The 14,777-nt window shown below is 43.9% G+C and overlaps 1 protein-coding gene across 29 annotated transcripts in view; it reads left to right on the top strand.

Moving 5' to 3' along the window:
* SLMAP (sarcolemma associated protein) overlaps window positions 1-14,777 on the top strand; it is a 161,785-nt gene that overhangs the window by 142,222 nt on the left and 4,786 nt on the right. For all 29 annotated transcript variants that reach the window (XM_073351457.2, XM_073351448.1, XM_073351449.2 and 26 more), the window contains 3 exons: window positions 1,729-1,846; window positions 9,839-10,010; window positions 13,301-13,435. In XM_073351457.2, coding sequence (XP_073207558.1) covers window positions 1,729-1,846; window positions 9,839-10,010; window positions 13,301-13,435 — 425 coding nt within the window. The remainder of the gene's footprint in view (window positions 1-1,728; window positions 1,847-9,838; window positions 10,011-13,300; window positions 13,436-14,777) is intronic.

Here is a 14,777-nt window from a genome sequence, read left to right as displayed (position 1 = left end):
CTATGTTAGAGGAAAGAGTGATACAAACTTTCCATACTGACATCTGCATTAAGAAGTTCAAGGAGCTCAGGATACAGATTATAATATACAGTAAGAGCAGTATAAATTATACTTGTACTGAAATTTCTTCAGTGGTATGTAGATGGAAGTTGGGACATACCCAAGATTTAGAATTCTGCATTAATTACTCTTTGTGAAGGTCTCTGAGGTATGTCTACACTGCAGTTAAAAACCTATGACTGGCCCATGCCAGCTGACTTCGGCTCGAGCTGCGAGGTTGTTTAATTGCAGTGTAGATGTCCAGGCTTGGGCTGGAGCCTGGATTCTAGGGCCCTGTGAGGTGGGAGGGTCCCAGAGCTCAGGCTGCAGCCTCAACCAGAAAGTCTGCACTGCAATTCAACAGCTCCAAAGCCCAAGTCAGCCGGCATGGGCCAGCCATGGGTGCCTAATTGCAGTATAGACATACCTTAAGAGAGCTTTGCCTAATCCAGTCTCTTGTCACTGCATCCCCAAGACTCTTTCTCTACTAGTTGCATTGGTTGCTGATTTTCACAGATGTGATTTCAAGCTTCTAATGTTTGCTTTGAATGCTTTGTTATGTGGCTCTGACATGTATGGCAACTAGTAACTTCTGATTCTCCTGAACTCTACTTGTGCTAATAATTTTGTAGTTAGATGTCAGTGGCTGGAAAAGCAGATGCTTCAAATAAACTTTTCCATAACTTTTTCTGTTTTCAAATTCTAGTAATAGACATCTAAAGACTTTTTTTGGTAACTGTCTTGAATTTTTATAAGAAATAGCAGCACTAAGAAATAGTGGCTAAGCGGCAGTTCTGCAGAAAAGGACCTGGGAATTACAGTGAATGAGAAGCTGGATATGAGTCAACAGTGCACCCTTGTTGCCAAGAAGGCTAACGGCATATTGGACTGCATTAGTAGGAGCATTGCCAGCAGATCGAGGGAAGTGATTATTCCCCTCTATTTGGCACTGGTTAGGTAACATCTGGAGAATTGCGTCCAGTTTTGGGCCCCCCAGAAAGGATGTGGACAAATTGAAGAGAGTCCAGTGGAGGGCAATGAAAATGATTAGGGGGCTGGGGCACATGACTTATGAGGAGAGGCTGAGGGAACTGGGTTTGTTTAGTCTGCAGAAGAAAAGAGAGGGGGGATTTGAGAGCAGCCTTCAACTGAAGGGCGGGGTTCCAAAGAGGATGGAGCTAGGCTGTTCTCAGTCGTGGCAGATAACAGAATAAGGAGCAATGGTCTCAAGTTGCAATACAGGAGGTCTAGGTTGCATATTAGGAAACACTATTTCACTAGGAGGGTGGTGAAGCACTGGAATGGATTACCTAGGGAGGGGGTGGAACCTCCATCCTTAGAGGTCTTTAAGGCTAGGCTTGACAAAGCCCTGGCTGGGATGATTTAGTTGGGGCTGGTCCTGCTTTGAGCAGGGGATTGGACTAGATGACCTCCTGAGGTCTCTTCCAACCCTAATTTTCTATGATTTTAATCTAAGTGTTGAAGTGTCTCAAACTATTAATAATGTTGGCTTATAGTTTGATATACGATATATACTAGTTCTGTGCCACAAAAACATTGTATAACATAATCAACTTGACAAGTTAGTTTTTACAAGTCCTCTCAGATTTTTCCTTGTTACTTTTTCAGGGCACATGAAACATTATTTCTGTGACTATTTTACTCAGAGTAACTTTACATTGTTTACAGGTGAACTTGAAAAGTTGAGAAGGGAGTGGAGTGATCTAGAAGCTGTATGCCTCTCCTTAAAGAATGAGAATACTTTGCTTGCATCTGAACTTCAGCGACAAGAGAAGGAGCTTCATAGGTAAGAGCTACTGACTCTAAAGGTTATGTTGGAGATCCCAGGGTATGGCCACTAGTTAAGTTGAGGGGATGGAAGGCCATAAGGGTCGAGGAAATCTCCCTGCTGAAGGCCAAGGACTTCTTCTCAACCACTCTTAATAGAATTCAGGCCTGGCTGGTTTGAGTAAGCTCTTTTGCTCTTAAAACAATGTTGCAGCCGCAGATAATGCCTTATACTGTAAGGTTTGCTGACGCCAAGTTAAAGATAATAGGAGAGAGACAGCTATAAGGCCAGACAGAATGTGCTGGTTGTTTAAGTTGCTAGGAATGCTTGTTAGAGGTTGCAGGAAATAAACATTGTTGTAACCCATATAAGGAAGGCAGAGTATTTGTGCAAAGTTTTAATTGGCTGATGTGTAGTGCAGTAGCATTAAGGAATATAAAAGTGTGTGTAATGACCTGCTCTGGTGTGCAGGATTTGAGATTCTATTCTCCCTGTACCTTGTTTGCAGCTGCAAATAAACTTTTCTACTTCTCCACCCCGTTGTGATTATTGAGTGACGCACACCGTGTAACAAACCCCTGCTGTTGTTTTGCCTTTCGGCACTGGGTGCTGGCAACAGTTACAAATGGTCTTAGCTCAAAAGGTTTCTATAACAGCTAAAAAGGACTTCAAAAATTAGGGGCCAATTATGTTTTTTGTTTTGTTTTTTAAATAGCATGTACACAAGAGAACTGGAGTGTATATTATGCATTTTATTAACTTTTGATTTACAGATCATTTTGGTCAAAGAACAGTTCACGTTTACAATTAGTTACATTTACACATTTTGTGCTCCATTCTTTAAATATTTGTATATTACTAATGAACATAGAATATGCTTCAGATGACACATCCTATTTTAAATTAAATTTTGCCACTTTAATAGGGACTTGGGAATATGCATTCTGATGTCAGTTAAACTTAGTAAAAGTTGTCTTCCTTTACTGCCCAAAAGAAAAAAAAATGTATAAAAACTTGGATTAGAAAATGCTTAACATTTGGAGTTTGCAAATAACATTGAGATAGGATTACAGGATCCTCTATTCCAGGGGTCGGCAACCTTTGGCACCTGGCCTGTCAGAGTAAAGCCACTGGCTGGCCGGGCCGGTTTGTTTATCTGGAGTGTCCGCAGGCACAGAGCCCTGCAATTCTCACTGGCCATGGTTCGCCGCTCCCAGCCAATGGGAGCTGCAGGAAGCGGCTTGGGCCGAGGGACTAGCTAGCCACTGCTTCCCACAGCTCCTGTTGGCCGGGAACGGCAAACCGCAGCCAGTGGGAACTGCAGGGCTCCGTGCCTGTGGACACTCTAGATAAACAAATGGGCCCGGCCTGCCAGCGGCTTTACCCTGATGGGCCGGGTGCCAAAGGTTGCCGACCCGTGTTCTGTTCTGTCACATCACTGATGTTCATGGTTAAGGCTATGATTTTGTCACAGAGGTTACAGAAGTCACGGAATCCATGACTTTCAAAGACCTCCGTGACTTCAGCCCCAACAGCTGGGAGCTGCAGGGTCCTGCCACCTCCTGCAGCAGCAGAGAGCTGTGAAGTACCCCCACCACCTGAGGCAGCGGGCCCCCAAGCTCCCAGCCACCCCAGGCAGGGGCGGTACCCCGCAGCTCCTGGCTGCTGTGGGGGATGGAGACTTCCCCAACCACCACTGGGGCAGGCAGGGGAACCCCCTCAGCTCCCCACTCTGGCAGCAGTAGAGGGATTCCTGCAGCTCCTTGCTGCTGGGAAGAGGGCAGGTGGACCCGGGAGCTCTCAGCCTCCATGGGTGGTGGGGACCCCTGGGCTCCCAGCCGCCCCACAGCTGCCCAGTCCCTTCCCATTTTATCATGGATATTTTTAGTAAAAGTCAGGGACAGGTCACGGGATTCCATTAATTTTTCTTCATTGCCCGTGACTTGTCTGTGACTTTTACTAAAAATATCCATGACAAAATCTTAGCCTTAGTTATGGTAGACTTCACTGAAACGATACTATGTTGTAAGATGTATTTCATTTACCATGTTATGGCAATTAATAAAGGTAAATCTCCCATTCTTACAACAAGTATATACTTCACAATGAAATAATAATAAAGTGTGTGTGACAGGATTATTTAGAATATGTTTTGATCTTTTTGTTCCTTCATTCTTGAGTCCTTTTACCCTACTGCTAAAGAATGCTTAAGACATCCAACTTACACAGTAGTAATTTGTCCGTTTTATCCCCTCTTCCTCCGTTATCCCTTTTGTCTTCACTTTTGGAATCTTGTGTCTTGATTGTTCATCTAGAGTATAGTACTGAGACAATAACCTGTTTTTCTTCAAGTAGTATCCACATCGGTGCCCTGCTTCAGGTGCCCATGCACCTCTTGAGTCCTTGATTGGAAACGGTCCATTAGCAGCGTCTGTTTGACCTGCCCATGTGCATTGTGCTTCCTCATACTGGACACCAAGGCTGTACAGGGGTGTGTGGGTGAACCACCTTCAGTTCCTTCTCAACCACCTCAGCCTGAGACTGAGCCTTAGCATGTCCGCTTTGAGCATGTCTCAGCTGTTCTGTTTTTCTAGAGATGTTTGTTAAGATTAGTTATTTGTTAGTAATAATTATAGTTAAAGAAAAAGTGTAAGAGATTTTTTACTCCTCTCTTTCTTCTCTGAGAGACTTATTTTTCCTAGCAGTGCATATGTGGCTCAGTGGGTTTCAAACACTGCCTCTCCTGCCAAGAGGCTATACCTGTGAGCAACTGCCCCTCTAAGTGAGTCCATTGCTTTGGGCAGTCTCACATCTCCCAGAAGAGCAACTTCTGCTTTGGCCCTCAAGTCCAGGGCAAGGAAGAAGAGGGAGATTAAATTCAGATTGCTGATGATGGAATGCTCCCTTTGACCAGTTTCTGAGTTGGGTCAGGAGACTCCTCCCCCACCCATAAATCTGCTCTGAACAGATCCAGTGTCCCTTCAACCTCGGCGCAGGCTTCCCTGAAGAAGTGGAAGGCTTTGGAGGCTTGAGGGAAGCCTTCCAAAAAAGAGAAATATGAACTCTCATCCTAAGGAACCAGCTCAAAAAAAACCCAGGTCCCTTGTGACATCTACAGCCTCCAAAGCTTAGACCTCTCGACTCGATACCATTCAGTCAAGGGACTCCTCCCTCAATACTGGTGGGGCTGGAAAGTCCTGGAGCTCAAAGGAGAGGGACATCCTTGGTACCCTGTACCAGGAATGAGGAGGGCAAGCATGGGCACTCTGGACTGGCACAATCAAGCACAGCCCCACCGTTGATACCTATGCATTCAGCACTCTTGGTACCAAGCAAGCAATGGCACCAAGGCATCATTGGCATCTACATCGGTACGCCCACCATCAGTGTGATATTGTCCTCTGCTACTGCATTGCTACCGAACCCCTACTCAATACCTCAGAAGTTTAGATACACAAAGGACCTTTCCGTAATGGATGAACCAGAGTCCCTGTTTCTCATGGGAATTGAGCACCTCTCAGTACCAAGACCCTGATCTCTGGACCACCGTCCTCCACTATCGCATAACTTTCCACCATTTTCTGCCGGTGCCCCTCCATTGGATAATAGTGAGGAGTATGAAGGAGACTTCCAGGTGGTCTCTTCTGTTTCCGTTCAGGGTTCTTCAGGAACCCATTCTTTGACCATCACAGGAAAGTTTGCACTCATCATTAAGGTGGTGGAACCAACCCTGCATGCCACCCCCACTCCTGGGGAGCGGGGGAAGGGACCAGACTGGGACCCCTGGGCTGCTTATCAGCAGCAGTTCACAGACTACTGGTACTATCTCCTATGGTATTAGAGCTGTACAGCCCACTCCTCCCCAACCAGCTTCCCTTCCCCTGCCCTCCTTCTGCCACACACAGGAGGAGACATTTGAGGAGCAGGAGGCCAGGGCAGATAGAGGCCACCCCTCCAATACCTATTTTATCCTTGTCTCCGAGTGAGGCAGTTATGCCTATACCACCATTCCTGGCCAACCATTTTTGGCAATTTCAAGACCTCATAAGGGGGTAGTGGATGCTCTTCAAATTCCATTTGAAGAAGTCAGGGGACTCACAGCACAAACTGTTGGATATCCTGCAGTCAGCAACATCCTCCAGTGTGGTGGTACCCATTAACGAGATGCTCTGAGATCCAGCCAACAACGTGCGTCAGACACCTGCCACTGTTCACAGTTGGGACGAAGAGCCCACTTCAATGCCCTCATGACTCTGGGCAGATAGACAATTTAGGAAACCAGTCTCCAGATCAATCCTGGCTCTGAGGAACACCGCCTTCATTTCACACTCCTCATTAGGGACATATCAATCAGGGTCATGACTGACAACTTATCCTGCATGTTTTATGTCAACAAGCAGCAAAGAGCACTTGTGCATTAAAGCCATGAAATTATGCGACTCGTGTATAGCTCATCAAATCCAAATTTCAGTGGTCCACCCTCCCAGATATCCAGAACACTACAGCCTATGTCCTCACAGGACTATGAATGGGAGTTAGACTCTCAAGTTCTCCACAGCATATTGCAAAGATGGACACTGCCAAAGGTGGATCTCTTCACCACCTGCAGGAACAAGAGGTGCCCTTTTTTCTACTTGAGAGGGGAGAAGTTTTCTTCTGTCTTGGAAGAAAGGTCGGTTGTATGCATTTTCCCCAACACTGTTGATATGAAGGGTGATTAACAAAATCAGACAGGACCAGAGTTACCCTTATAGTGCCAGTCTGGTCGAGACAAGTTTGGTACCCTTACCTGCTCCACCTTTGGGCTTGAATGGTGGTTAGATGCAACCACATCTCATTTCCTCTCACAGGATAAGGGTCGTGTGGTTCACACCATTGTAGGAGTTCTCCACCTCAGGGTATAGTTCCTTGATGGTTCATGGAGTTAGAATCCTCTCGCTTTGTGGAAGTACAACAGGTGTTAATGAATAGTAGAAAGAGGTCAACCCAAACTTCTTATCTGCAGAAATAGAAGAGATTTTTCCATTGGTGGTGGTGTTGCTGCCTCCTCCGGAATTTGTGCCACTTTGTCATCCTGGATTACCTGCTGAATCTGAAGAAAGTTAGTCTGATTAAGGCCCATTTGGCTGCAATATCAGCCTTTCATCCTCCAGGAGAAGAATTCTCCATTTTTTGCTCACCTGGTATCATCTAGGTTTATTGAGAGTTTGGGGAATCTCTACCCCAGATAAAAGTCCCCACCAAGCCTGGAACCTAAACTTGGTCCTTAGTTACCTTGAGACCTCCATTTGAACCTATGGCAACCTGTTCTCTGCTCCATTTAACTAAGAAAATGGCCTTTTTAGTAGCCATCATGTCGACCTGCAGAATTGGGGAGAGGGAAGCCTTGATGGCAGATCTCCCCCTCCTTTATGGTATTCAAAGACCAAGTGTCTTTATGTTCACACTCTAAATTCTTACCTAATGTTCTATTGGAGTTCCAGTTTAACCAATCCATTCATCATCCAATGTTTTTTCTGACACCACATAGCTCTGTGTAGGAATCCTGTTTCCATGTCCTGTATTTTTAGGGCATTAGCTTTCTACTTCAATAGGACCAAACAATTTCAAAAGTCACTTAAGCTCTTCATCTGCTATGCAGATAGATCCAAAAGGTCCGCAATCTCTGCTCAGAGACTATTAAGAGGGATATCTGAATGCATTATCACTTATGATGCTGCAGGCATTCATTCTCCCTTCTCCCCCCCCCCCAACCCAAAGGGTGATAGCACGTTTGACAGATCACAAGCAACATCTGTGGCATTTCTTAAGACTGTGCTAGTATCTGAGAGTATCTGAGACTGCTCTGAAGTCACCTGACGTGGAGCACCTGGACACTAGTCTAAGAAGAGGTTACTCACTTTATGCAGTAACTGTGGTTCTTTGAGATGTATGTCCCTTGGGTGCTCCACTATTTACCCTCCTTCCCCTCTGCTTTGGACTGTTCTCTAGGGATGTTCTGGTGGAGAAGAAACCTGAAGGTGGGTTGCATGTGCACCCGCATATAGCCTTGGTGTCTGACATGAGGAGGTACAGGGCGCATGCATGGGCCAAACAGACATCATTAATGTAAAATCTCTGATCAGGGGCTCAAGAGGCACATGCACATCTGAAGTAGAGCACCCATAGAGAGAGACCTCTCAAAGAGCCACAGTTATTGCACAAAGTGAGTAACCTCTTCTTCTTTTAGACTTGAATTTTTACCACGTACCTACCCTTTTCTTTTAATGTTCTCAGTGCCATAGGTTCTAGTTATAGTTACCAATGGAAGTTCCCTGCAGTGGAGCATTCCAAGAAGGGACGAGTTATTGTTTTAGGCAAACTGAAGCCAAATCTTATACATGAATCTCCCTTCATTCTATTTCTACTCCCATTTTCTCTAACTCCTGACACTTCATTTCCCTCTTCTCTCCTACCCCACGTTTCTACTGTATCCAGTCTACCACCACCACCACCACCACCACACCTCCCCATTATAGTTTCCCATATAACAATATCTAGACCTGTTATATTCCCAGCAACCCTCTGTTGCCAGTTCAGGCCTCTCTAGTGGTATATTCTCACTGACGATGTGCACCAATCTTTTTCCCCACAGGATCTTACTCCATCCTGACTAGGTAAAAATGTAGCACAGGCTAATTTTCTAAAAGTAGTCACAGTGGTCTGTGCACGTAAATATGTGATCACTTTTGCACTTGTGTTTCTTCACAGAAAATGTTCATGCTCAGATGTGGGGACACAGATGATCTGTTTCTATTCTTAAAAGAAAGCCAGTGGTTTCTAAGAGAGTGGTTCATATTTCTATTGCTTATATTTTATAGTCACAAATTACAATTGCTTAACTTAAATACTTAGTATTTAATTATTAACGTACAGATTTTTACATTAATGAAGCACAAAACTTTATGAAATAATTAATTTGCATGAAGACCATTATATTTTCTATTTTAGAATATTCAAGATATTTATTAATTTGTTACTGATAAGCTAGAATTGAAGTAGATATATGTACATTATGCATACTGTAACTATCTCATTGAGATGCACTGTTCTTCTGAGTTAGTTTCTACTCAAAGTATTTGTAATTATTTTCAGTGTATAAATAATAATCCAAAAATAGTATTATTCTTAGAGTGCTTGCTCATATCAATTTCAATTAGGTGTGCGCACGCCGCATGCGCGGCCGTCGGAGAACATCCGGTGGGTCAGCTGGGGAGCCCCCTGGAGTGGCGCCTTCATGGCGCTGGATATACCCCAGCCGACCGAGCGCCCCCTTACTTCCTTCTTACCGCCCATGACGGTTGTTGGAACTGTGGAGCTTGGCTTTGCTACTCTCCACTCTCCCTAGCGTTTTTCCTACATAGTTTAATAGTTGATAGTTATAGTATAGTGTTATAGTTATAGTATAGTTGTTCTTATTAGTGGGGTTGGAAGGGGTTTCCCTCCTCCCTGTCTTTTGCATGGGCTCATGCCCAAGGCTCTGGGCTTTAAGCCCTAAGGCTCCTGCTCCAAGCCTATGTCAAGGGCCGACCCCTAAGACTCTTGCCTGAAGCGTCTGGGGCAGTCTCACCAAGCAGAGAACTGCAGGATCTGCAAGCGTTTTCATACCCGTACTAAGAAGGAGCAGGACTTTCGCTTAGGACAGCTCCCCATGGAGCTGTCTCTTGGCTCTCAGCCTCCAGTGGTGCGCCAAGACCTGGCACCGAGCGCTTCGCTACGCAGCACCCCAGCTTCAGCAGTAAGAACGGCACCACAGTCAGACTCTGATAGAGACCTGCGGCACCGACGTTCCCCAGTTCCTTTGTTATATGGTGTGCTGATGCTGCTCTCCATCCCAGGGGTAGCTGCAATTTGGTAGTGCTGTATGGTATGCATATGGTTTGTAAAGTTCTTAGGGATAAAAAGTGCTTTATAAATTATGTAAATGTTTTACTTTAAAATGTGAGGCATGAATTGAATATTGTTTTGCAGTTCTCAGAGACAGAGTTTAGCGCTAACCGGTGATCTAAGTGTTCTTGAAATGACCCGAAAGGAACTTGAAAATCAAGTGGGATCTTTGAAGGAACAGCATCAACGCGATGCAGCTAGTCTAAAAACTCTACTCAGTGAAGCTGAGAATCAAGCAAAGGATGTTCAGAAAGAGGTAAAAGGAAAGACATTAATTCCTGTTATGATTGGATCCTATGACCAGCGACTGATATTTATGCTAGCTAGATGGAAATACAGTGAAAATAGCTATGACCTCAAAACTTCTGAAAATTGTTATTAGTGGTTCTGTGTCAGTGGGACTTGATGCACAAATGAGGAAATATGTGAACCTTAAAGGGAAGCTCAAATAAGATGTGTGTTTGGCAACTTTCTAAATACTTGCTTTTACTCTGTTTGTTAAGCTGTTCATGGGCAGCTTTCCCTTACGACTACCATTCAGATGGCAGATAGGCAGTCATCTTCTTGACCACAGCATTAAATTCCCAGTAACCTTTATAAACAGGTAGTAACTGTTCTGAGACAATTTGTGTATTATATTAGACGCACCCATTTTTCCTAAGCACTAGGAATTCACATCCTCTGCAAAGATGAGTGTCCTTCCTATTTAATAGAGCCTCGCTTGGATCCTCAGGACTTTTGAAGGTGATTAAGAAGTGCATATGATAAAGTTAGAACCCTTCCAATGAGGCTGCGAAAGCACACGCTCTATGGGGGAAAAAAGCTGCAATAGTTAGTTCCTTTTCTCATGAACACAATTAGAAAAGCTTTATCCAGCCACTGGTGGATTTTTCATTATCCTTTTTGTAATCCTTTTCCTTGCTTTGTCATAAATTCATCACCATGATGTTATATACCATTTTCATATTTCAGAAAAAAATGTAAATTAATGTTAACATATAACATTATAACTACAGAAGTTCTATATCCATAAAGGAGCTGCTACTTTTAGCTCTTTTATGGATATAGAACTTTTAGCTTTGATGCTTAAAGCAATGGTTTCTAGCCCCCCAATGATCTGTTGTGAAGGTTACCTTGTAGCCTATAAAATAATTTGAATATCTATAGACCTTGAATGATAGGAAGAAGCTTCCCTTGACAGAGGAATGTTTGACACATTGTCTAAGCGCTTTTAATCACACTTGTGAAACAATAGAATACCAATTCAAATGTATTCAGTATGTTTTTCTACATTTTCAAATGTATTGATTTCAATTACAACACAGAATACAAAGTGTACAGGGCTCACTTTATATTTTTATTACAAATACTTGCACTGTAAAAATGATAAACAAAAAACAGTATTTTTCAATTCACCTTATACAAGTATTGTAGTGCAATCTCTTTATTGTGAAAGTGCAACTTACAAATGTAGATTTTTGATGTTACATAACTGCACTCAAAAACAAAACAATGTAAACCTTTAGAGCCTACAAGTCCACTCAGTCCTACTTCTTGTGCAGCCAGTCGCTCAGACAAACAAATTCATTTACATTTACGGGAGATAATGCTGCCCGCTTCTTATTTACAATGTCACCTGAAAATGAGAACAGGCGTTCGCATGGCACTTTTGTAGCTGGCATTGCAAGGTATTTACATGCCAGATATGCTAAACATTCATATGCCCCTTCATGCTTCAGCCACCATTCCAAAGGACATGCTTCCGTGCTGGTGATGCTCATTTAAAAAAAATGCATTCATTACATTTGTGACTGAACTCCTTGGGGGGAGAATTACATGTCTCCTGCTCTGTTTTACCCGCGTTCTGCCATATACTTCATGTTATAGCAGTCTTGGATGATGACCCAGCACATATTGTTCATTTTAAGAACACTTTCACTGCAGATTTGGCAAAATACAAAAATGGTACAATGTGAGTTTTCTAAAGATAGCTACAGCAGTGGATCCAAGGTTTAAGAATCTGAAGTGTCTTCCAAAATCTGAGAGGGAGGAGGTGTGGAACATGGTTTCAGAAAGGTTAAAAGAGCAGTATTCAGATGCAGAAACCAAAGAACCTGAACCACCAAAAAAAAAAAATCAACTTTCTGCTGGTGGCATCTGACTCAGATGATGAAAATGAATGTGCATCGTTCCGCACACCTTTGGATCGTTATCAAGCAGAGCAGTCATCGGCATGAACGCATGCCCTCTAGAATGGGGGTTGAAGCATGAAGGGACATATGCATCTTTAGTGAATCTGGCACGTAAATATCTTGCAACACTGGCTACAACAGTGCCATGCGAACACCTGTTCTTACTATTTATTGTCCCTCTTGATTAATGAGGGACACCGTCACATTGTGTTTGGTGTGGCACATAAGTTGAATATATTCAGGTGTGGCTGTCAGTGGAGTTGGCCACCAGCACACTGTAGTTTCACATGACATGCTATAGTGAATTCATCCTTCTTGAGAACTGCATAATTCTCCCCCCCCCCCCGATATGAAAATATTTTTGTTTGTGTAAATGATAAACTCCAGAATTAGTGGACTATCTTAGAATGTCGTAGGCAACTTAAATCATTCTAATGAAGCATCACTGTTGATTATATCACAAACAAAGCTGGGTCTGATCTGGTTAGCAAATGTATGGGAAACCTACAAAGGAAAACTCTGAGTGTGGTAGGAAGTAGATTGAGTAGGAGAAATACTACTTTGAGTCCGTTCTGAACTCGTGCCCTGTATGTCCTTAGGGGGCATACTGTGGTTGGATGTGCTATTTTTTGAATGAAATGTAAAAGAGTTACTGAAGTTGTCATTAAAGTTTGCATATCACTTTATACTAGTGTTAGGGGAGTGTAGCCTCAATTTCTAGGCTAAATTTTGATTTGTGGTGTTATATTCTGCCTTCTTAAATTCCCTATGCAGTTTCATTTGGATAATGGTGGTCCTTACTTACTTTTTTAAAACCAAGTGCGGTAGTATGCACTTTTAGTTGCTGTCTTCTATCCAAGAAGAAGGCTGCATTCTAGTCGTAGCTGACGTAATTTATGAATATAACCTATGGCATTAGTAAAGATGTTGGTATCATGCAAGATAAGCCGTTATATAAATAAAACTTTGTTCTCCTTTAGTTATAGCTGCAGTAGGATGTTATGAGTCTCTTTGCTACCAAAAAGCAAATGCATACATGCAGCTAGTTCTAAGCCTTCAACACAAGGGGGAGAAATCATAGTAAAAAGGAAACTTAGAAGACTGTTTCAGTAGGAATGGAAGAAGGTTCTTTGTTGTAGTTTTTCTTTGGGATATAAGATGGTTTTAATTATCCTCCAAACAGATCTCTCATCTGCTGTTTTTATATAGAACTGCTAGTTCAGACCAAATTATCTTGAAACGTGGTTGATAAAGGAAGAGTTTTTCTGAAGCTTCATTGACTTACTTTAACAGAACTTAACATCTAATGTCCAATTTAAGATGAGTCTGTAGATGATTTTTTCTTTGCCTTTAGTATGAAAAGACACAGACTGTACTCTCAGAGCTGAAGTTGAAGTTTGAGATGACTGAGCAAGAAAAGCAATCAATCACAGATGAGCTCAAACAATGTAAAGACAACCTGAAGCTGCTACAAGAAAAAGGAAACAATGTGAGTCTGTACAAATTATGTGTGGGCCTCTGTGATGGCAAGTCTTGTGTTGATTGTGACAACATCTGAGTGTTACACAGTAAAGACCAGATTTTCAAAAGGGATGTGTACAAAAATCCACCTGCAAATGCATACCTAATCTGTGCTGCCCTACTGTCTTTGTACATGCAAGTAACCATTTAGATTCCTGTGTATTTCCATGTGCAAATATGCAGATTGAATACACAATTGCAGTAATAGTGCACATAAATTAGGTGCATAACTGCATACACTGTTTTACACATGTCCCTGTGCTTCTGCTCTCTTTAAAAATATGGACTAATGACTAGCAAACAGAGCCAGGTAAAACGTTTTCACTTCACAAAAAAATGCAAAAAATCCTCTCTGAAAATCTTCTGTACAGAAGTCAAAAGACCTGGACACAATTTTAGTAAAAATAACAGGAAAAACAGATCTTTCCCAGGATATTTTCCTTCTGTGTGATGGTCCGTTCAGTAAATGTTATCCTCTGACTGTCTCCTGGTCTTGCCTCTTAAGGACAAAGGGCCGTGATGGGCTAGTACTGCACACGTTGAGAACAGTGTTCCCTCTAATATTTCTCACCCATGTGTGGAATGAATTGTATTATGTGCACCAATATGAAGGTGGTGTGTGACACATCACCTTCATATTGGTGAACATAACAAAATTCATGTGGTGGGGGTGGGGCCAAGGGTTTGGAGTGTGGGAGGGGGCTCAGGGCTGGGGCAGAGGGTTGGGGTACAGGGTGGGAGGGCCCTGGCTGAAGGTGCAGGCTCAGGGCTGGGGCAAGGGATGAGGGGCTCAGGGCTGGGGCACAGGGGTGTGAGGGTTCCAGCTGGGGGTGCAGGTTCAGGGGTCGGGCCAGGGATAAGGGGCTCAGGGCTCGGGCATCGGGTTGTGGTGCAAGGTGTGAGGGTTCTGGCTGGGGGTGTAGACTCTGGGTTGGGGCTGGGGATAAGGGGTTTGTGGTGCAGGAGGGTGCTCAGGGGCTACAGTGGGGAGAGAGGACTCCCCCCAGCTCTCTCTCCCCATAGCAACACCTGGGATGGGGGTGAGGGGCACCTCTCCCCGGTGCAGCAGCTCTGGGGCTGCGGCTGCAGGATAGGTGCTTCTCCCCTGGCCCCAGCAGGTCTGGGCTCGGGGTGGGCTGCCGCAGCTGGGTCCAGGCAGGGAGAGGGCTGGCCGCAGTTGGCCCCATGCCGCTCCAGCCATGCTGCCCCAGTGGGTATGGGCTTCTCCAGCTGTGCCTGGCACCAGCCCTGGCCATCCTGCCCCACCCCAACCGTGGCTGGGCCCGGGCCACTCTGGCCACGCCTCGCCA

This window comes from Lepidochelys kempii, chromosome 7 (genome assembly GCF_965140285.1).
Source record: "Lepidochelys kempii isolate rLepKem1 chromosome 7, rLepKem1.hap1, whole genome shotgun sequence".
Taxonomy (NCBI): domain Eukaryota; kingdom Metazoa; phylum Chordata; order Testudines; family Cheloniidae; genus Lepidochelys; species Lepidochelys kempii.
Note: the sequence above shows the minus strand (reverse complement) of the source record. Positions and strands in the feature narration are given on the sequence as shown.